Raw genomic sequence first — 23,576 nt, forward strand, 5'->3', positions numbered from 1 at the left:
ATCCCTTAGCAGGATTTAAATGGGCAATTTCAGCATGGGGGGTGGATGCACTTTAATGGACACTAAAGACAGCAGCTTCTACATTAGTTGCTTGTGCACCACTTGAGATCTCTGCTGGGTCACGGCACCAAACAAACCCTTGTACCGTTGGTGTCCAATATTGATCCTTGAGGGCAAATTCACTTTGTCTTTAAGTGAATCTGAAGACCTTGATTAGCTTGTTCATGTTTATTTATTTACAGGTTTAGACTTTCACATCCCAGCAAGATTTAAATTTCCATGTCTTGCATTTAGATGAATGCTAAAACCAGCCGCCTCTATTGTTAGTTGTTTGTGCACCTCTTGAGTAACATGTACAGTACTTTGCACATATTCTACTAGCTGGCCTCAGTTACACATTCTGGAAAAGAGTTTTTATGCACAATAATACATTTACAGAAAAACATCACCTGCTATCTGTGTGTTGCTTTAATAATAAAGTTATGCTTTAATAAAAAAATTAGGAACCCCCTAAAAGTCTAAAGAAGACCTACAGTATATAGAGCTTTTCTGTTATACTTGTCAATTACCATTGATTCACAGTTGCTGGTGTTTTCATGTGTCGTGTTGAAGGATGAATCTCATTTCATCAACATCCATGACATCCGATGTCCATCCTGTCTCTTTGCATCCCTTAATCTGGTTCATCCTTCATCACCGTGCTCTGTTAGAAATGGACCATGAGGTGTTGGCGTATTTTGTGAGAGCTGTTGCATGTTGAGTGAGGCCTAGTGAGACGACATGAAGAACAAAGTCTTCTCTCTGTTCCTCTCTCTCTTTCACTGCGTCTCTCTCTGTCTGTCTGCCTGTCAATGTGTTTGGTGAATGATTTGTTTATCTTGGCATTAGAGATGGTTCTGTCTCAGCTGTATTTGACCAGCTCTAAACAATAAGATAATTATCCAGATAGTCTTAGGCAAACAGTTTGCCTTCCATATGCTTCAGAAAGGAAGAGATCAAATTCTGCTGAACCCTTTTCTTTCTGTAGCTAAAAGAAAGTATTTTTAAATTTGCAGAACTACAAGTATGGTAAATGCCTAAAATGAGGTGGCAGATTCCTATGTGTTTCGTTTTTTGTCCAGTGTAATCTAAATGTTCCATTTTCTGGTTAAAGGCATATGGTACACCACTTACCTCAAAATAATAGTAGTTTTTCAGAGAGAGTAAAGACTTCATGCAAAATAGGCCCCAGTAAAACTTTACACTATGATGTCACTGCTAGATAGTGTTATGATGGGTTCGGACTACACAATATCAGCCCTGATCTGTTTGATGCAGAGTGTTGGTTTGTGAATGGCATGTGTCATAGTGGACAGCTGATGCCAGGTCTAGAAAGCTTCATGACTTCCCAACTGAAAAATTAGCTTGTCTGTCATGTTGACCAACTGATGCACATCTTTCAAACATGGCAAATTAGAGAAATGATGGTATTGATGCTGCTAGGTGGAATTATGCATCAGTGTCACCTTCAGCCAGGATTTCTTTCTTTTTTTCTGGGCATTTCTGACAACAGACGCCCAGTACAAAAGATGCAACTTTGATACCCATTGCTTTTTAATACTCTTGATCCCAGATGATAGATGTTTACCTATTCCAAGTATAAGGTAAACTTCAGAAAAATGTCATGGAGTTTGTTTATGAAGTTGTATGAACTACACACAGCATCTGTGTACAACCAAGCACATGCACATTTAGTTAGAGCGACAATAATGAAATAAAGGTGTTTACATGCCTGATTACGAATAACATCAGTTTACAGCACATATAGTATTTTTATTATATTATATTATATTATATTATATTATATTATATTATATTATATTATATTATATTATATTATATTATATTATATTATATTTTATTATATTATATTATATTATATTATATTATATTATATTATATTATATTATATTTTATTATATTATATTACATTATATTATATAATGTTATATGATATTATATTATATTATATTTTATTATATTATATTATATTATATTATATTATATTATATTATATTATATTATATTATATTATATTATATTATATTTTATTATGTTATGTTATATTATATTATATTATATTATATTATATTATATTATATTATATTATATTATATTATATTATATTATATTATATTATATTATATTATATTATATTTTATTATATTATGTTATATTATATTATATTATATTATATTATATTATATTATATTATATTATATTATATTATATTATATTATATTATATTATATTATATTATATTATAATATGTTATGTTATGTTATGTTATGTTATGTTACATTATATTATATTATGTTATGTTATATTATATTATATTATATTATATTATATTATATTATATTATATTATATTATATTATATTATAATATCTTATGTTATGTTATGTTATGTTATGTTATATTATATTATATTATATTATATTATAATATGTTATGTTATGTTATGTTATGTTATGTTATGTTATGTTATGTTATGTTATGTTATGTTATATTATATTATATTATATTATATTATATTATATTATATTATATTATATTATATTATATTATTGTCATGGATTGGTCAGGCTCTCACGACCCCCACTCACGAAGATCACCATCACCTGACTTCTAATGAGCACACAGCTGCATCACATTCACGAGCACCAGATAAAAGCACAGCACTCCAGTCGCTCATTGTCCGGGCTCGTCTCGACGAAAGCGGACAACTGAGCGACCACTCAGCGTAGTCATCCTCAGCTAAAACAAACGATTTACTTACCTGTTCTCTTTGTATTCCTCCTAGTCTTCCTGGTCCTCCCGAATCGTCCTGTCTTCCAGTCCTTCCAAGTCTGTGTCATCCTCTGTCAGCTGTATCTGGTGTGTGCTGTCCATCCTCGTGTATTCCTGTTACCCAGCCACGGAGGAAAAGACCCCAACATCATTCCTGATCCTCCTGGCTATCCTTCATGTGCTCCTTGTTGTCATTTAATAAACACCCTAACGTTTCCTTACCTCTGTCTCCTGTCCGCTTCATAACAATTATATTATATTATATTATATTATATTATATTATATTATATTATATTATTATCGATTGCTCCGGTTTCCCCCACATGTCCAAAGAAATGCGATATAGGTGAATTGGGTGAGCTAAATTGTCTGTAGTCTATGCGTAAATGTCCTGGTCCTCCAAGTTGGGGGTTGAGCATTGGGCTAATGATGCACCTCGTAAAGATGTTACGAAACATCAACATGGTGCGGCTAAATATCAACTGCAATATAAACAGCCCTTGGAAGAATAGTAATGATTAGTAGTGAATTTCTCAGATTTTTTCTAGGAGGTTGTAGCTTATTTATATAAATGCTGATATTATAAGTGACACATATCAGAGCTCTTTGGTATTGTAACCCATTTTGATTTAAATATCCTTAAAAATCTTTCTTCTTGAAAAGATTTGAGCAAGACGGGTTTAAAATGACCAAAACACATGTTAATTTTGTCTTATCAGTACATAAAACAAAACATGCTGGAAACCCTTTATCACAAATACTATCAAATGACATGCATGTATGACCTTTCATTTATTATTCTTGTTTGAAATATTCTATGATAAAGTCTGAAATCGTGTGGGAGTGTTGGCAGTTTTGGCTCGCGTTTGTGTCTGATAGACTGTGATTATCCTGAGAAAGGCCCTGCACTGCTGTTGTTTGATGACAGCTGGTGATTTCAGAATTTACACACAGTTTTGACCCAAACCACCGTAATATAATTTCATTCTGCTAGCGCTGTCAGCCAAGCACAAACAGCAGGATCAAAAACAATGAATCGCTGCCTTTGGCTGCCCGATGTGTTCATTTTCTTTCCAGCAAAGCCATTGGATTAATCACATTTGGAAATCGTGATTGCTAAGATATTTTCTGCGTTGCATAATAAACCACCAGCGCATGTCTCTGACCTGAAGTGCTCAAAAGAGGCCCTCGTACTAAACACCCTAATAAATGTATAGTCATCTGACCTGCAGCTACAGGCCTCCATTCACCCGTGTCCTTGAGGAATTGGGGGAATGCCATTCCTCTTGCCTATCTGAAAACATCCATGAAGGAGCAGCTTTCTTCAGACAGAGTCAACATATAAGAGCCCCTCAGAGCTCACAGGGGTCCCTCTTATTTAAACTGATTTTGTGAGCACAAACATTTTGCATGTGCATTCACAACAGACACATTATATATTAGTATGCTATTTATGGTAAGGGCTGTGTAGAAGTCAAACATAGATTTAGACCATTCTAATCTTTTTTCTCAATGTAGATGTTTTAAAAATTGCACAGAAAATAATTGTCATTATAAACAAATTATTATTATTATTATTATTATTATTATTATTATTATTATTATTACTATTATCATTATCATTATTATTATTATTATTATTATTATTATTATTATTATTATTATTATTATTATTATTATTATCATTATCATTATCATTATTATTATTATTATTATTATTATTATTATTATTATTATTATTATTATCATTATCATTATCATTATTATTATTATTATTATTATTATTATCATTATTATTATTATTATTATTATTATTATTATCATTATTATTATTATTATTATTATTATTATTATTATTATTACTATTACCATTATCATTATCATTATTATTATTATTATTATTATTATTATTATTATTATTATTATCATTACTATTATCATCATTATTATTATTATTATCATTACTATTATCATTATCATTATAATTATTATTATTATTATTATTATTATTATTATTATTATTATTATTGGTAGTAGTAGCAGTAGTAGTAGAATTATTATTATTATTATTATTATTATTATTATTATTATTATTATTATTATTATTATTATTATTATTATTATTATTATTATTATTATTATTGGTACTAGTATCAGTAGTAGTAGTAGAATTATTATTATTAATAATATTAATATTATTACACTGTAAAACCCAACAGTCAACTTTATCAAATAAAATGAGTGTGGTTAACTCAAAATTTACTGAAAGTTAATTCTACTCATTTGAAAAGGGTTTTGAACTCAGTGTTGAAGGTAACGAGTTAATTAAAAACCTCATTACTTCAACTTAAATGCTGTAAGTTCACAGTACTCATATAGATTAATTTTTGAGCTTAAATGGTTTGCCGCTATTGGTTTCCTCAAACGGTTTTAGTGACCTTAACTTATTGGGGTTTACAGTACTCAATTGGTTTGAGTTAGTTTCAATTAATGGGTTTCGCTGTGCTCAAATTGCTTCGTTTACTCAAATGGATAAAGTTCAAAGCACTCATTAGGATTAGTTTTTAACTTAAATGGTTTGTTGCAATCCGTTTCCTCAAATGGTTTGAGTTACCTTAACTTATTGGGATTTACAGTGTAATATTAGTGCTAGTTCTTCTACTACTACTACTACTACTACCACTACTACTACTACTACTACTAGTAGTAGTAGTAGTAGTCATTTATTCATAGATAACGTGCAAGTACACAAAACAATATAGAAACTGTTAATTAACTGTTTTGTTTTTGTTGTTGTTTAAGGTTAATGCCTAAAAACAGTCATGTAAAGATGATAATTAATTAAATTAGCATAAAACTGCATCCTTATTATCATTATTATTGTGCTGACAAATAATAACTGAAAACTAAACTAATTAAAGAAATAATTATTACTGTCATTCATTTTTATCATAGATTTTGAAGCATATATTGTCAGTTGGCTTTTGCCGTAACTAAGGTGTGCTTGAATGTATTCCCTAAAATGGCCTTTCATCAAAAGAATCAGCTTGACTCAAGTTATCTGTGTGTCCAGTTATGAGAGCACGTCCAGTGAGGACTCCAGTGGTGAGGAGAATCAGGACGAGGTTGAGGAGGTGGAAAGCTCCGAGCCTGAGGTGGAGCAGGGAGAGGAGCACAGTGGGGCGGCCCAGGAGGAGGCTGCTGCTGCTGGGGTGCAGAGTGAAGGGGTTCAGAAGGAGGGGACAGAGGGCTCTGAGGAGCCTGATGTCTGCCAGGCCTCCATGAGTCCCCAGGAGGAGCAGCCTGTCAGGTGAGATGGAGGGCCATGGGGAAATGAGGGGGCTGGACTTTACAATCTTAATATTAATATGAGTTATGTGGTCAATTGATGGAATTTATATACAATATATTTTATATCAGTGGCATCTCTGCGATGGAGACATATTCTAAGGGCATTTTTGATGATGTACTTGATCAGGGGTGTCAAAGTCAGTTCCTGGAAGGTTGCGGACCTGCAGAGTTTAGTTCCAACCCTGCTTCAACATATCTACCTGCAGGTTTTAAGCAAGCCTGGAGGACTCGATTAGTTTGATCAGTTCCTTTACTAAACTAAACTGTGCAGTGCTGCAGCCCTCCACTGAGTTTGACACCTGGGCTCTAGACTAATAAAGTCATGGGCAAAATTATTGGCACCCGTGATAAATATGTAGAAAGAATGACTTGAAAATAAATTTGCTTTGTTTTTGCCTGTTTTGTTAAATCTTTCATTCATAAAAATCACATAAACCTACAAACTGGCTAAAATGATTGACAATCCTATAAATGAATGAGTGAAATGCCTCAAGTTTATTTTCATTCATATTTCCATTTCTTAGCACACAAGGGTGAGTACAAACATGAGAGTCCCGCCTTGACTCTCTGAAATATAAAAAACAAAGCCGACAATTATTATTCCTCCATCATATTGAGTAATATAAAGAGTAGTGCTGATATGCAGCAAAAGACAGTTGAGCTTCACAAAATGGCTGTAAGAAAATAGATAAAGCATTTCCATCATTAAAAGGATAGCTCACCTACAAATGAAAGTTCTGCCATCATTTACTCTTCATCCACTTGTTCCAAATCTGTTTCAGTTTCTTTTTTTTCTGTTGAACACAAAGTAGGATATTTTGAAGGATTTTAGAACCTGGTAATTATTGACTTCTATAGTATTTGTTTTTCCTATGGATGTCAGTGGTTACAGATGTCAGAAGTTTCATTCTTCATCATTTTATTTTGTGTTCAACAGAAGAAAGAAATTCATAAGGCTTTGTAACCAATTGAAGATGAGTAAATAGTAAGTATTTGAGTATTATTTCTCCCTTTTTGGATGAACTCTTTAATTAAGAAGTTCCAATCAAATATAGACAATATGAATCTGCCTGGAACTGGATACGGGTCTAATGTCTTGTGTGGCAAAACACTCTCAGAGGTCTACAATTGGTGAATTGTAGAAAATAATTGTTTAGATGAAACCCTGTATACAAGGTCAAATAAATTGCAGGAGTGTTATGCAGTTTTTTTATGCCAGGAGTCCTGGACACTGCTCAGATTCAAGCAAATACCATCAGATAAAAAAATGTATTCCACTTGAAAAGAAGTCTTATAATGAACCATGAGGGGATATTCTGGACAGTGATTTACAACTAACATCCCAAATAAACAAAAAAATTATTCATTGTGCATTAAAGTAAGGTTCTGCCATGGCCACCCCAGTCCCATGACACAAACTCAATATAAAGTGAAGAAAGATCACCAGCATGGGCTAGAGAATAAGATTTTCTCCTTGTTTTCATTTTAAATCCAGTTAACTTTTTTTTCAACAATAGATAAAAAGGATAAACCACACAAATATATTTTCGTAGCATGTCGTTTGCTCATATTAACCAAGGGTGCAGGTAATTTTGAGCATGACCATATTTTGTGTTAGTCCCTTTTACTTCTTCAAGCTGGTGTGAAAAGCTCATTAGCTGATAATATGAGCTGGCTTACCACATTAAAGTGTGCAGTGACCCTTCATGCACGTTTCTCAAGGCAGGAGCCCATGTTATGAATCAGACACAATCCTACCTTTTGTTCTGCCCATCATCTGGCAGGAAAGTCTATGTGTTGAGTGACAGGTTTAATATGTCCAGTGTATGGTTCACTTAAAAGACTGCTTCACTACAAAAGGCTGAAGCGTAAAAACATAACATATGGGTTAAAATGCATTCATGTTATGCTTTAGTTTAAATTTTAGATAAACCGTATTAAATTCAGCTAATTCAGAGATAAACAGCAGATATTATTGTGCAGCTTTGTTGTGGGAGTATGTATTATTAATAAAATAAATTAATTAGACCAACAATTAACAGAAAAAAGCCAAAGTTTGTGGACAGTATGATTTGTTTTCTTTTTCAAAAGAAGTTATTATTATTTTTTTTTAATTAAGTTACAGTGAATATGTTAATTTCAGCAACATTTTACATTTTAATTAGCATATTTTTAATCCATGCTGTTCTTTTGAATTTTCTATTTACCAAACCCTGAAAATCATTTTAAGCCGCATAACTTTTAACATAATATAACACTGACGACTGCTGAAAATTCAGCTCCCACAGAAAAAAAGACGTAATAAAAATATTTAATACATTTTTAATGTAATTAATGTTTCACTGTAATAATATTTTACTGTTACTGATTTACTCTATTTCTGGTAACAAAAAGGCCGTACCAATCCAAAGCTTTTTGTGGGTATTTGTGCACATACAGAACGTAAAAACATACGTTGAAATATGTGTAAATGTAAACACAATTCCTACTCCTCAAGAGACAGAACTTTTACAGAATCTGCATGTGCCAAAGGTAGTAATGCAGATGTTTGTGCCATTCAAATGTTGGTAACAGTTTGCTTGAGAGGCCTAGTCAATCTCAACTTATGTTACCAAAATTCAGATTACCAACCTGCATTATATTCCATATATATCAAATACAGACTTTCTTCATAAGGCTCGTGTCTGCAGCCTTTCTGTATTTGAAAACATTTTACATAAACATTGAACTATATAGGAATGATGCATGATTTAATTGGATGTATTTTATTTATTTATTTTTTTCATAACAGGTTCTAGACTGTACCTGTAATACTATACCTGTCTCTTTGTAATACAATTTCCTTACCTGGAAAACATACAGAACAGACATTATGTTGTACAGTCCTACACATTAGTTATAAGTGTACTGTGCCCCTGTGATTTAAATTACAGCTCAATCTGTGTCGTTGCAGTGAGTTAGTTGATAAGAACTTCATGGCTGCTTGTCATTTCCTGAAGGATCGCATGGCAGAGGTTTCTGCGCCAAATAAAGAAATGGTAAGCAGTTCATTTTAATTTATGACCTTCAACTGAGAAGCATTTGTGGTCAGTAACAAAGTATGTTTTTTTTTACACAAGTACAATAATTTTGTGAGTTAGACTCATCCCGTTGTATCTTAAAATGCTTTTGTATTTAACAGAAAAAAACAAGTCAATGGGAGAGGGCTGAGTAGTAAACATTGAACACTGAAGTAGCTGAGTAAATGAACAAGGAATTCTCACTTTTGAATGAACTACCCCTTTAAATGAACAGTCAGTTTTGATTTTTGTTTTTTGGAAAATTTTCATTTTACAACTCCCCTAGAGTTAAACAGTTGAGATTTACCATTTTTGAATCCATTCAACCAATCTCTTGATCTAGCGCAAGCACTTTTAGCTTAGCATAAACCATTGAAACGAATTAGACCATTAGCATCTCACTCAAAAAATAAACGTTTTGATAAATTTCCTATTTAAAACTTGACTCCTGTGGCTACATTATATACCAATACCAGTGGATAATGAAAAGTTGTTATTTTCTTTTTAAATAACAACTGCACTGTTACTTAGTTACCTAAATGGGGACTGTTTTCAGGTCTGATTCAATGGTCTTTGTTAAGCTAAGTTATAAGTTCTTCTTACAGTCTCAAAGATCGGCTCAATGGATTTAAAAATGGTAAAACTCCTTTGTTTAACTCTAGGGGAGTTGTAAAATTAGCCTATTTCCAAAAAACTCAAGTGTTCCTTTAAATGCAAGATAAATCAAGAACATTTGATTTGATCAAAAATAATATAATAATATTTTTATTAAATTAAAGTATCATTAATTTTTATTTAGTTGAAAAGGTGTTGAAAACAGAATATTTTTCTGTATTTATTTGGTACAAAAATGTCTTAAAAAGAAGCTTTGGATATGGATGATAACTTTATAATCTGTCTTCTGCTGAAGTGTGATGATTCTTTGACTGTGAATTTCAGAGGCAGGTTCTGATGATGTTGTATCAGGAGTGGTTTCGTGTGTCGAGTCAGAAGGATTCTCAGGCTGAGACAGTCACGCTGTACCTCAGAGAGGTGGGCTTTCACACCCCAACTCTGCTGCGCTACATTGTGAACCTGGCAGATGGCAACGGCAACATGGCTCTGCACTACAGTGTGTCCCATTCCAACTTCACTGTGGTCAAACTCTTACTAGACACAGGTGAGAGACTAGTGTTTTCATATCTGAAACAAGACTAGCTTGAGGAATATAAGTAGTTTTAATTAAGAATTTATTTAAATGTTTTTTGGTAGCATATGCAGATATTTTAATAGAAAATACTAATAAATATACATGCAGTTTAAGTTATTAACCCTGCTGGAAAAGTTTTGGTCCAGCTTTATATTAAGTGGCCTTAACTATTATGTACTTGCATCAATAAATAAATACTATGAGTATGTTTACATGGACACCAATAATCCAATTTTAATATGATTAAGACAATACTCTGATTAAGAGTCTACCATGTAAACGGTGATTTTTGATTGATTTAATCAGATTAAGGTCATAATCAAACTAAACAGAAATCAGATTAAGACATGTGGAGTAAGCCGACTTTAGACACATTATTGAAGTGCAGTACAGACATGTAAACACCTTGAACAAACTATTACCGTCATGTAGGACTTTTTGCTGGATTTTGTGACCGGATATTCCATACACATACGCTGTTTGATACTACTCTCTGCACTTACCGAGTCAGTAAAAGGATCACAGACACACACATCACGAAATGCAGAGGTTTTTTTTCTCCAATACGCCATGCGTTATCAAATTCCTTTAAACAACACTCTTCCACCTGTTTTTAATTCGTACTTGCATCCAGTACCTCAGTTTGTCACGGGGGCATGCATGAAATGTTCCTGAATGAAAATGAAACAGCCAAACATCAGTTAAAGCCGAAAAATTTTAAATGAAACACCGGGAATTACATGAAACTCCGGAGGAAACGTGGATAGAGTGGTTAATAACATTAACCGATCTGTGATTTTAACATGTACAGTAAAATGGGATCATGAAAGGAACATTCAGAAAGTAACTCATGCAAACACCTTAATTATATTATCGTCTTAATCAGATTAAACAAATAATTTGATTACTGATGTCCATGTAAACGTAGTTACCGTGCTTACTGTGTTCATAATGTATTGCAGAACACTTTTGGTGCTCTCGAGGTGGAATACGGGTAGGGTTAAGGACAGGTTTGTTGGTTTGAGTAGGTTTAAGGATGAGTTAAGGTGTAAGGGAGGGGTCACCAGTCTCTGTCCTGGAGGGCAGGTTTCTCTGCACAATTTAGCTCCAGCTTGCATCAAAACACCTGCCTGGAAGTTTACACAGTAAGAGCTTGATTAGCTTGTTCAGGTGTGTTTAACCCCTGGACCCCTTTTTGTAATAACAGAATTTCTGTAATAACTGAAGTTTATTGGACGTGAAATTACATGCGTATCATTTAAGTACAATGTAAAAACATGTATTTACACAATAAGTACATTGTAACTAAATAATTTCAGTGTCTGTATATATTAGTTAAAGCCACTTAATATAAAGTGAGACCAGTTTGTCATTCATTTTAATTTATTCCAAGAACTGTTTAATAGATCCAGGAAATTTACACAGTATTTCAGTTATATATATATATATATATATATATATATATATATATATATATATATAGATAGATAGATATTTTTCTCTCTTTTTCTTATTACTTTTAGTTTGACTGAAATGAGATCAGTTTCTTACATGTATTGTTACTTATGTATTGTACTTTTTTTTTGATTGGCTAAAGATCAAACCACATTTATCTAATAACTTGCCCCAATTAAACAAACTTCCACTGATAACCTAGTTTTGCCTTTAAATGACACTTTAAGCTCTTTACAACTATGTTACAAAATAATTAGAAAATTCACGTTCTGTCTTTATGACAAAGACAAAAGTAATCAGTTATTGGAAATGAGAATTATGTTTAACTGTGTGTTAAAAAAACATGTCTGTGTTAAACATCACTTGGGGGTATGCGAAAATAATTAATATTTCTCAGGAGGGCTAATTAATGGCAAAAAAAGCAATAAAGCATCATACCAGTTATCAATTAGATGTCTTGTTTGTAGCTTAGATGGATAAATGCATTTTCATTTTAAAGCTAAATTATCTGGCTGATATATTAATTAATTGTTCAATTACAGAATTAAGCTTCATTCATTATAACTACGATTAAAAACACTGACAGCAGTTTCCTCCTGAAACATTTGTATGCATCAGCACATTTATTTATGTTTTCCCTTGAATTTACTAATATTCTGCTCAATCGTGTGTCCATCAGGCCTGTGTGAGGTGGATCACCAGAATAAGGCAGGTTACACTGCTATAATGCTGGCAGCTCTGACTGCGACAGAGAACCCTGAGGACATGGAGGTGGCACAACAACTACTGAGAATGGGCAAAATCAATGCTCGCGCCAGCCAGGTACACACAGAGACACACTGCAGTATCCTGTACTGCAAGAACACACATACCCTTTCCTGCTGACGTTCACTATATGGTGGATTCTATGATTGCAGGTGCCTTTATGTTATTTGGTGTCCACTATTTCCAATGGTATTTATTAACAATTTGGCAAAAAACTGTCGTATATACAGTAATTGCACTGTGTCTTGTATACAACATTAAACAGTTTAAATAACTTTTAAAAAATTCTGTCCATTAAACTTGCGTCAATTCTGATATAGTATCATATTCTGCCTTTAAACGAATGGAATGAACAGCCAGAACTATGCAAGGTAAAGGAAATGATGTCAGTTTCACTCACTGATAAGATATGAAGCACTGAATGGTGTGTTCTATCTGAGAAAATTAATTGATCGCTAAAGTTATTTTGTAAAACTGTAAAAGTATACTGTAAACAAAAGGAAAACAACTAATCGCCGATCGCACAGTGGGTTGTTTAATAGTCTTTAAATGATTTATTAGTGTCAGGAACTATTTAAATAGATTGGTTAAAAAGTATAAAAGTCTTAATTCTGTTGCTGTCAAAGCCTTATTAGTAACAGAAGAGTTCACAAAAAAACTATAAAGATTATTCTTTTTTTTTTTTTTGGAAAGTAAAAAAGAAAGTGAATTATGTTTTGCAATCTCTAAATTATTAAAACCTACTATGTTAGTCTATAAGATACTATACACAATTTATTTTGGTGAACAGGAACATTTTTTCCTTAACTCTTCAAGTGCAAATTGTATCTCCAGTAGATTTATATACATACAGTACATAGTATTTATATACAATCAGCATGTAAGGTAACCTGTTGTCAGCAGTCCAGTTTATAAAGATTAAATATAAAAAAGTGCTGGATTGTTTATTTTATACATTTAATTGATTGAAGGGCAATGACGATGGTTTTACATCCACCTTAAGCTGCACAGGAAATATTATGGGTTGTATTTCTGGTTCGGATAACTTATATTCAAAAGAACGCAAAAACAAATCACTTCAAATATGCTGTGCTACAAATAATCCACTTATCCATGATCAGTGGTGTGAAGTAACAAATTAAAAATGACTGTAATTGCGTAGTTTTTCTCAGAAATTGCAATTTCTGAATAGTTTTAAAAATGTTTACTTTTATTTTTCCTTCAGTACTTTTTAGTGAAGTATCGGTACTTTTACTCCACTCCTTTCCTTCAATCTTCGGTCACTACTCAATTTTTTTCCTGGTTATGAGGATGAGAAAAATCAGTCCTGTGATTCCTGTCAAATCAAATCGCACGTAGAAGGTAAATCGCATCATAATGAACTACCTTAAGATATGGGCTATTTATAAATGCAGCTAACTGTTTGGAAGTATTGAAAGTGTCCAAGTAGATGTCCAAAAATCTTTACACACAATGACCCAGAGTCTGTTTAGACTGCCACTGATGTCACTCATGAGAAGATGACGGATGTTTACTTTAGCACATCAGGATTTTGCCAAGTACGATGCGATCCTGGATTATATTTTTGTTTGAAAATGTAACCCACACCTATTCCCTACCCCAAAACCCAACCATAACTGTAAATTATTCCCAAAATCAGAAAGAAATATTAGTTGCATAACAATCACATAGAAGTGCATAAATCTAACCGTAAGTCTAAACTTAACATAAACAGTAAACATATCTTTTAATTCTGATTGGCTGATTGAAATGTTTTTTCAGGATCAACATAGAAGTTAATCTAGGAACATGTCCTTCTTGGTGAAATCAGGTTGGTGGTTTAACTGTATGATGATCAAAATGGCCTTAAACAATAACTAAATGCACTACAGAATGTTACGTTTACACACACATCCACAAATTACATGTAAACGAATCAGCTTTTTACAGCATAATACTCACTACTCATTACTCTTGAGTACTTTTAAAAGGGCTACTTTTTACTTATACTTTGAGTAATGTTTATAAAAGGGACTTTTACTCTACTTGTACTACATTTTTGGGTAAGTAATGGTACATTTATTTGAGTATGATTTTTTTCAGTACTCTTTCCACCACTGTCCATCATGAAAATAACATAAAGCATGATAATTTGACAAGAATTTCAGTGGCCAAAGCCCTTCTGAGTTCACTGTTTTGTTCCTCCAGGTTATTTCCTTTTCTCTTTGTTTCCCTAAAGTGAGATTCGATATACATCCTTAATGTTCTTACAGAAAGACTTGTTTCAAGTTTTTATCTGTGGTCTGCTTACAATAATTTGTCAATTCTAATAGATGCATTTTAATACTGAATGGATAAACTGTGAATAATGACACATGATCATTGAGTCTATGTTTATGATTGTTTACAGTTTAACAGAAGCTACTCACATAATTTATGCAAAGCATCATAGAGCCAAGAAAAAAGGATAAATAAGACTATTTTCTTTATGACTCTCCACTAGTCAGGGCAGACAGCACTGATGCTTGCGGTCAGTCATGGACGGGCGACAATGGTACAAGTTCTTCTGGACAGCGGGGCGGAAGTGAACCTTCAAGACCGGGACGGCTCCACTGCTCTCATGTGTGCCTGTGAACACGGCCATACCGAGATCGCCAAAATACTACTGGAGAGACCAGACTGTGACCTGACACTCACAGATAAGGTGATGTTATTAAGCCTTATACTGTGCAAATGATATTCAAGTTTTGACCGAGAAGATATATACTGTATGTACACATACACTACTGGTCAAAAGTCTGGGGTCAGTATGATTTTTAAATGTTTTAAAATAAGCTTGTCCTGCTCACCAAGGCTGCATTTATTTCATCAAAATACAGTACAAATTGTAAAAATTGTAAAATTATATTGCTCTATAAAATAACTGTTCAAAATTAGTTTATAATTTTATTTAATCATTTATTCCAGTGATTTTAAAGATGATCTTTCAGCTTCATTACTCCGATCTTCAGAGTCACATGATCCTTCAAAAATCACTCTTAATAATAAGTATTATTATTATTGTTATAACAACAACTACAACAACAACAACAATAATAATAATAATAATAATAATAATAATAATAATAATAGTAGTAGTAATAATAATAATAATTATTATTATTGTATTATTAATAATAATAATAATAATGATAATAATAATAATAAAAATAATAGTAATAATAATAAAAATAATAATAATAATAATAATAATAGTAATAATAATAATTATTATTATTGTTTTATTATTATTATTAATAATAATAATAATTATTATAATAATAATAATAATATTAATAGTAATAAAAGCAATAATGACTGGAGTTATAATTTCATTTGAAACTACACACAAGCAGTTATTTAAAATTTTAATAAATATCTAACTTTTTTTTACATTTAATAAATGCCACCTTGATGAACAAAATAATACAAAAAATAATAATAAAAAAAAACTGACCCCAAACTTTTGACGGTAATGTAAATACCAATTACTAAGACGTCCTTTGAGACCCTCAAGATACACTCAGTTCTTTGCAGCTATTTCTTTTGCAGTTATATGGGTCACCCACTTTTAAGACCAAACTTGTTAATATTTGTTGACATATATTTGCTGCATCAATTATTGATTACTTTTTCCATCTCCATAAAAGTGAATGTTTATGCAATAAAATGCATATTTAGTTTGAAGCTTTCAAGCTTATTTGCTTTAATATAAATAAATAGGCCTATGTAGCCTAGCTGTCATACTGTTAAACAGTTTTTGGCAATCATTTATAACTTTGAAGGAATTTAGTTACATTCCAGTCATTCTAGTGGTATTATTACGGGTAATTATGGTAATACCGGTATTTCTGTCATTACATTTAAATTTCAGGCAATAATATTTTCAAATAACATTTCTCATATATTGTGTATATATATATATATATATATATATATATATATATATATATATATATATATATATATATATATATATATATATATATATATATATATATATATATATATATATATATATATATTTACTGAAAATGTTTTAAAGAACATTTCTGGGGAAAATACAAAACTTCGAACCCAACACTGCCCCTTCAAGCCATGGTTGAGCCTTTACTTCAATTCAAGGAAATGCAACACTGCCATCCTGTGGTAAAAAGTAAAGGACTCAACTTGTAACTAGGCTATTTACTGGTCTTGCTTTTATCTATCAGGAAATTACTTACACTGCCAGGGCCGTTTATATCGAAGTTATGTAATAATATTTAGCCGCACCATGTTGGTGTTTCGTAACAACAACCAGTGACCTTCTTGTTGTGAGGTGGCATCACTATCCACTGCGCCTCCTTGCCGCTCCTAATAGGAAACTAGAAAACATATTTTTGAATAACTTTTTAAAAACTGAAATTAGTTTTTAATGGGAAAATTCTGTCAATAAATTATACAATCTATTAAAATAGGGGTCAAAATGGGTCAGTGAAATCGTTTTTTAAAGATTTTTTGAAAACTGTTAGTCAGCAAAAACACAAACAATTGATTTCATGAATATATTTATAATAAATATTTTAAATAGATTGTTTGAAATGTTTATATATTTATATATTTTTCACTATTGTGCTTCACTTGATAATATCCTCCAACGTACATTAGGTTCCAACATAAGCAGGCTGTATGACTTCTCATTTTTCTCAAAAACCACAACCCTCCCTTCACATTACATTTCTCTCTCTCAATCTCTCTCGCTCTCTCTCACTCTCGCTATCAATCTCTCTCACTCTTGCTCTTGCTCTCAATCTCTCTCACTTTCAATTCAATTCAATTCAATTCAATTCAATTTAATTCAATAATTGCTTTATTGGCATGACAAATGTTACAAATGGATTGCCAATGCATTTATAAAGTTTACAATAAAAAAGGGCATACATATATATATATATATATATATATATATATATATATATATATATATATATATATATATTAAAAAAACATAGTAAACACAGTAAATAGTAGTAGTAAAGAAATTTCCCTCTTTCTCAATCAGGATGGACACACAGCTCTGTCAGTGGCCATGAAGGCCTCACACACAGAGATCATTGATCTTCTAAACGCTCGCTCTGATCCAGGACCAGTCACAGATCCAGCAGCCCCGCTCTGAGTCTAGCGGCCTCGTCTTCATCTCTACTGCCTCAACCCGACTCGCCGACCAGGCCCACGGTCAAAACTAAAGAGACTGCACTTACCAGTGAGAGAAACGGCCAATGAGAAATGCCAATAACAGATGCCATGGAGGCTGGACTTCCCTAAAACATCCCCGTTTGTCCTGAAGCACAGTTGCTGGAGCTACGTCCAGCAGGCGGATGGTACATTGTTGATGATACATGTTTTGGCCTTCTATTTTCAGGTAATGTGACTATATTTTTGTTAGGGGATCGAGCGTAATCTACGAATGTTGGTAAAGGAGTGATCAGATACACACTATATTTATTTTTATTGCACTTTCCTGTAATATTCTCCCCGGGGATGTACCAAGGCCTGTTTTAGTATAACCTAATGTGTCTTCCTACAGTATATGAGGGTTTTGGGGGTCATTCCTTTGCCTTTACAGGTGGAACAGGGAAGGTTTTACAGTCACACAGTTGTGTTGTTGATAGTATGTGTTCTGTTATAGTATCTTTAAACCCCAACACAGAGCCAAGCACTGAGAAAAGTAAACTTCAGAGGTGATTCAGAGGCCTTGCGTTTATTGTATTGATTATTTTTGGTCAAATTTTGTTTCAGCAAATTTTATTTTATTTGTCACATCTGCCAGTTGCAAGTGAAAATGTATTGGTCATTGGTCAGAAATACTTTTTTCAATTATTATTATTATTATTATTACTATTATTATTATTATTATTATTATTATTATTATTATTATTATTATTAATAAAAACAGAAAAAGATTAAATCAAAACAAAAAAATATCACACTGTAAAAATAGTTTCTGTATTTTGTGATTTAGAGGTGTTTTCTGCTTATTTACTGTTATGGGACCTTGATCTCTGCTCTGTCAACATTTAATGTTTGAAATTCAACTCTACAGTTTAACAAAGTGACTTTTGTTTAGATTTTAAACATTATATCATTATATTGTTACAACAATTTTTTATGTTAATTGGTTGTAAAAAAATAGTTTGGGCTGAGTTTAAACAAATTAAGTTAAACATTACTAAATTTTATGTGTTCGTTTAAATTTAACCCATATAAATTGTTTGCAACAGGTTTGCAGAAATATTTTTTTTCAGAGTATTACCAGTTTATTAACAGGTTTTTGTACTGTAACACCCACCAAAATCTAAAAAATGACAATAAAAATCAGTTTTTGAAAAGTTTTAACATCAAAAGTTGCTTGAGGAAAAATCAAGATCCCATAAAGCATTTCGAATGCATAAATAAATGCATAAATAAAAAAAGAAAAGCATGAATCACAAAATACATAAAACTGCAAATTTATGGATATTTTTTACAGTGCACTACTCTATGTCTACCATAGAATTGTGAATTGTATGTATGTATATATATATATATATATATATATATATATATATATATATATATATATATATATATATATATATATATATATATATATATATATATATATGTATGTGTGTGTGTGTGTGTGTGTGTGTATATACAGTTGAAGTCAGAATTATTAGCCCCCTGTTTATTTTTCCCCCAATTTCTGTTTTCAGATTTTTTCACACATTTCTAAACAAATTAGTTTTAATAACTCATTTCTAATAATAATTTATTTTATCTTTACCATGATGACAGGAAATGATATTTGACTAGATATTTTTCAAGACACTTCTATACAGCTTAAAGTGACATTTACAGGCTTAACTAGGTTAATTAGGTTTACTAGGCAGGTTAGGGCAATTAGGCAAGTTATTGTATAACAATGGTTTGTTCTGTAGACTATCAATATATATATAGCTTAAAGAGGCTAATAATTTTGGCTAATAATTAAAATAGTTTTTTTTTTAAAAGTCAAACTGCTTTTATTCTAGCCGAAATAAAACATATAAGACTTTCTCCAGAAGAAAAAATATTATCAGACATACTATGAAAATTTCCTGAATCTGTTGAACATCATTTGGGAAATATTTAAAAAAGAAAAAAAAATGTAAAGGGGTGCTAATAATTCTGACTTCAACTGTATATATAATGATTTTTTTTATGTAATAATAATAATAATGATTACATCAAAATCACAAAACTAATTTATTGTTGTTTTCATTTATTACTTCAATCAAATACTTTATTTTCATGGAAAAGCTTCTCTTTTGAAAGACTTATTTGTGAATTTATAAACATTACAAACTTGCAAAAAATGTTTGACTAATATTGCAGTTTTACATTATAAGTGATTATAAGTGATTGCTCCGAGAAACTGAACACACTTTTATTTAAAGCTGCTCATGTTGAAAAGTTAACAGTTTTTATATAATTACAACCCATTTTTGTGATCGGATTATCATGTTAAAACATATCACACTCTCAGAGAAGTAGAATTCATAAAACAAAATGATTGTTCAGCTGGCATTTAAAATACCAATTCACATTCCTGCTAACATCGATTTGTTTTGACTCGCATTTGACTCTCGCGTTTGTTCATTTCAAGCCCTGTTTTACAATTATTCATCACTACTACTATTATTATTTTTTTATGTCTGTGGAAAAAAAAGGTTGCAGAATATTTCATAACTTTAAATAATGGGGTGTATGCACAGCTTGTGTTTTTCAGCCAATGATAAACCTCTGGTGAAAGCTTTATGTGACTATTTTCAGTTTCATATGGTTCTTGATGTTTCATACAGCATGGATGTTGTAATGTAATTACAATACATTCAGTTAAATAGACTTAAGCATTCATTTAGTTGTTCAAGCGTAAAACGAGAAGAAAGACAATGTTACTGCTAGTGCTGTCAGAATCAGCAGGCGAGCATAGAAACTCTGTTGAAAATACAGGGGTAAAATAAACTGTCATGTCATACAAGACATGGCGGGGGAAAATGGAATTTAATGCAGTGCTTCTTGTCCGGTCAGAGACCCACTTTATATCGATTATCGATCAAGCAGTGAAGATCACTGATTTTTAGATATTAGACCTTAAACGTGGCAATTTTACAGTGGAAAGACAGTTCACCGGAAGCGCAGAGGCTGGCTGGCTGGCTGAAATTAAAAGTCTGTGTGTATATACCCCATTACAGCAAGCAGACATAAGTTGTCTAATATAATTTAATCACTGTCAAAGTTTACCATATACTCTAACCTGCTGCAATATTAACTTCTTTACAACGACTTTTCCTGCAAATTGTATATTAAAGAAAGATTTACAGTTTCCCTGCAGACAGATTTCAGCAGCACATAATAACGGACTGGACTGTAGTTGAAAAATCTGTACATTGTGCCTGCTTAAAGTTAAGACAGTTGTGATGAAGAGATATGTTTAACGACAAATCAGTAACTCGGCTGGAGAAAGTATAAATCTATATACAGTATGTATACTGTGCGACAGTATCTTGTGGGAGGTGCTGTGAGTTAATAACCTGAAATGTAATGACTATTTATTTCCAATTCTATATTTTTGAGTATATACAAGTATATGCATGGATAAAATACTGACTTAATAAAAACATGCATTTTGTATTTGTCTTTTCTGTGTGCTTTGTAAAAATGTTTGTTTTCAAGTCTTCATAAAATATTCTGTTCACCAAAGAGGTCTGAAAAATACATTTTTAGCATTGATAATAATAAGAAATGTTTCTGTTACTCGAATATCTTTTCAGCAGACTTCACTTATTTCTAAATAATGTAAATGTAAAATGTAATTTAAATGTAAAATTGAAGCTTTGTTCAGTTTTGCCATCATAAGAATATTAGTTAATGTTAGTTAAAAAAATGATGATACAAATGATGTTTAACTTTAAATATCTTACAAAATTGTTGGAGGAAAGTCCCTTACCCCAGGTGGAGGAGTTCAAGTATCTTGGGGTTTTGTTCACAAGTGAGGGAAGGATGGAATGTGAGATTGACAGGCGAATTGGTGCAGCGGCAGCAGTAATGCGGTCGATGTATCGGTCTATTGTGGTAAAGAAGGAGCTGAGCCGAAAGGCAAAGCTCTCGATTTACCGATCAATCTATGTTCCTACTCACACCTATGGTCATGAGCTTTGGGTCATGACCGAAAGGACAAGATCTCGGATACAAGAGGCCAAAATGAGTTTCCTTCGTAGGGTGGCAGGGCGCACCCTTGTTGATAGGGTGAGGAGCTCTGTCACACGGGAGGAGCTTGGAGTAGAGCTGCTGCTTCTGCACATTGAGAGAAATCAGCTGAGGTGGCTCGGGCATCTCTTTCGGATGCCTCCTAGAGGCCTACCTAGGGAGGTGTTCCAGGCATGTTCCACCAGGAGGAGGCCTCGGGGAAGACCCAGGACAGGAGGGACTATGTCTCTCAGCTGGCCTGGGAACGCCTCTGGATCCCCCCCGGAGGAGCTGGAGGAAGTGTCTGGGGAGAGAGAAGTCTCGGTTCTCTCCTAAGACTGCTGCCCCCGTGACCCGGCCCCGGAAGAGCAGTTGAAAATGAATAAATGAATGACTGAATGAATAAATGAATGAACAAAATTGTTTTGTATAGTTTTATTCTATAGATGCATGTGTATGACATATAGATAATAAATATATATATATAATACACAGACATATATTATTTTAAAACTAACGTATATTTTTTATGCAATTAATCGCAATTAAGCTTTGCCAAACACTAGGTAATATATTTACTAACACAAACATGTGATACATTTATTACTGCATTCACCCTTGTTAATATTAGTTAATGAAAATACAACCGTTGTTAGATCTAACCAAACTAATGTTTACATGCACAACTTTGGATTTTATTAAGTACTGCTTATCCTTTATCATGTTAGTAAATACATTAGCCAATATTGACCAATGAAACCTTATAGTAAAGTGTGACAAATTACTTTTTATAAGACTTTAATATAGAAAACAACTACTTGAACAATATTCTGATATTTACAGAATTTTTTATTAAATAAAAGTAGACTTAAGAAGTGTACGGAATGCCATTACAGCAAAAGGGAACTTTTGGAAAGTTATTAGTAGTTATGTATTGGAAGTATTGACAATCAGTGATTATAAATGATACCCACCATATGTTGGCGTACAGAATGTGCAAAACACAAAGTATTATTGCTTGTTAATAAGTAAAAAAAGACATTGTTTTCTACATTACTTTCTACTTTATACATTATTATTCATTATTTTCTTTTTGTTTGCTCAGTAAGTATTTGATGATAATGAGGTATTAAATCCACATTAGGAGGTGTTTAGATACTAAAATCTGTTGTAAAAAACTGTATTACATTTTACTTCATTTGAAAGAGCTCAATAAACTTTTTAAGCAAATAAGCGTTAAAAATATATTGGTGTGCGCTCAAAAAATAGGTTTGCTGTTTGCTCAAACTACTTATTTTAAGTGAGCTGAAGCAACACAATTTCAACACCTTTTTTTGGACAACTTAATTGTTTTATGTTCAGTCAACTTAAATTTGTAAACTAATTGTAACTAATACGTTAACATAATTCCTTCTTGTTGTCCCAACACAAATTGATTGTAACCCAGCATTTTTTACAGTGTGGGTGACTCCTTTACCTCTTTCTCATGATGTGGGTGATATTGAGACCCTTCCTCATTTCTCCACTCGTCTACTCAGGTACGGTGAAAACCCAACAATGTAGTCACATGAATGTTAATGTCATATTAAAACAAATGCAATCTTGGTATTTGGTTAATGTAAACACTGTAAAACATTA

General features: G+C 32.1%; 1 protein-coding gene across 3 annotated transcripts in view; it reads left to right on the forward strand.

Moving 5' to 3' along the window:
- kank4 (KN motif and ankyrin repeat domains 4) overlaps nt 1-18,419 on the forward strand; it is a 97,914-nt gene extending 79,495 nt beyond the window's left edge. For all 3 annotated transcript variants that reach the window (XM_056460069.1, XM_056460067.1, XM_056460070.1), the window contains 6 exons: nt 5,905-6,141; nt 9,136-9,220; nt 10,181-10,400; nt 12,565-12,707; nt 15,154-15,354; nt 17,731-18,419. In XM_056460069.1, the coding sequence (XP_056316044.1) occupies nt 5,905-6,141; nt 9,136-9,220; nt 10,181-10,400; nt 12,565-12,707; nt 15,154-15,354; nt 17,731-17,844 (1,000 nt within the window). In that variant the 3' untranslated portion in view covers nt 17,845-18,419. The remainder of the gene's footprint in view (nt 1-5,904; nt 6,142-9,135; nt 9,221-10,180; nt 10,401-12,564; nt 12,708-15,153; nt 15,355-17,730) is intronic.
- Nucleotides 18,420-23,576: the final 5,157 nt, after the last annotated feature.

This window comes from Danio aesculapii, chromosome 6 (genome assembly GCF_903798145.1).
Source record: "Danio aesculapii chromosome 6, fDanAes4.1, whole genome shotgun sequence".
NCBI lineage: Eukaryota > Metazoa > Chordata > Actinopteri > Cypriniformes > Danionidae > Danio > Danio aesculapii.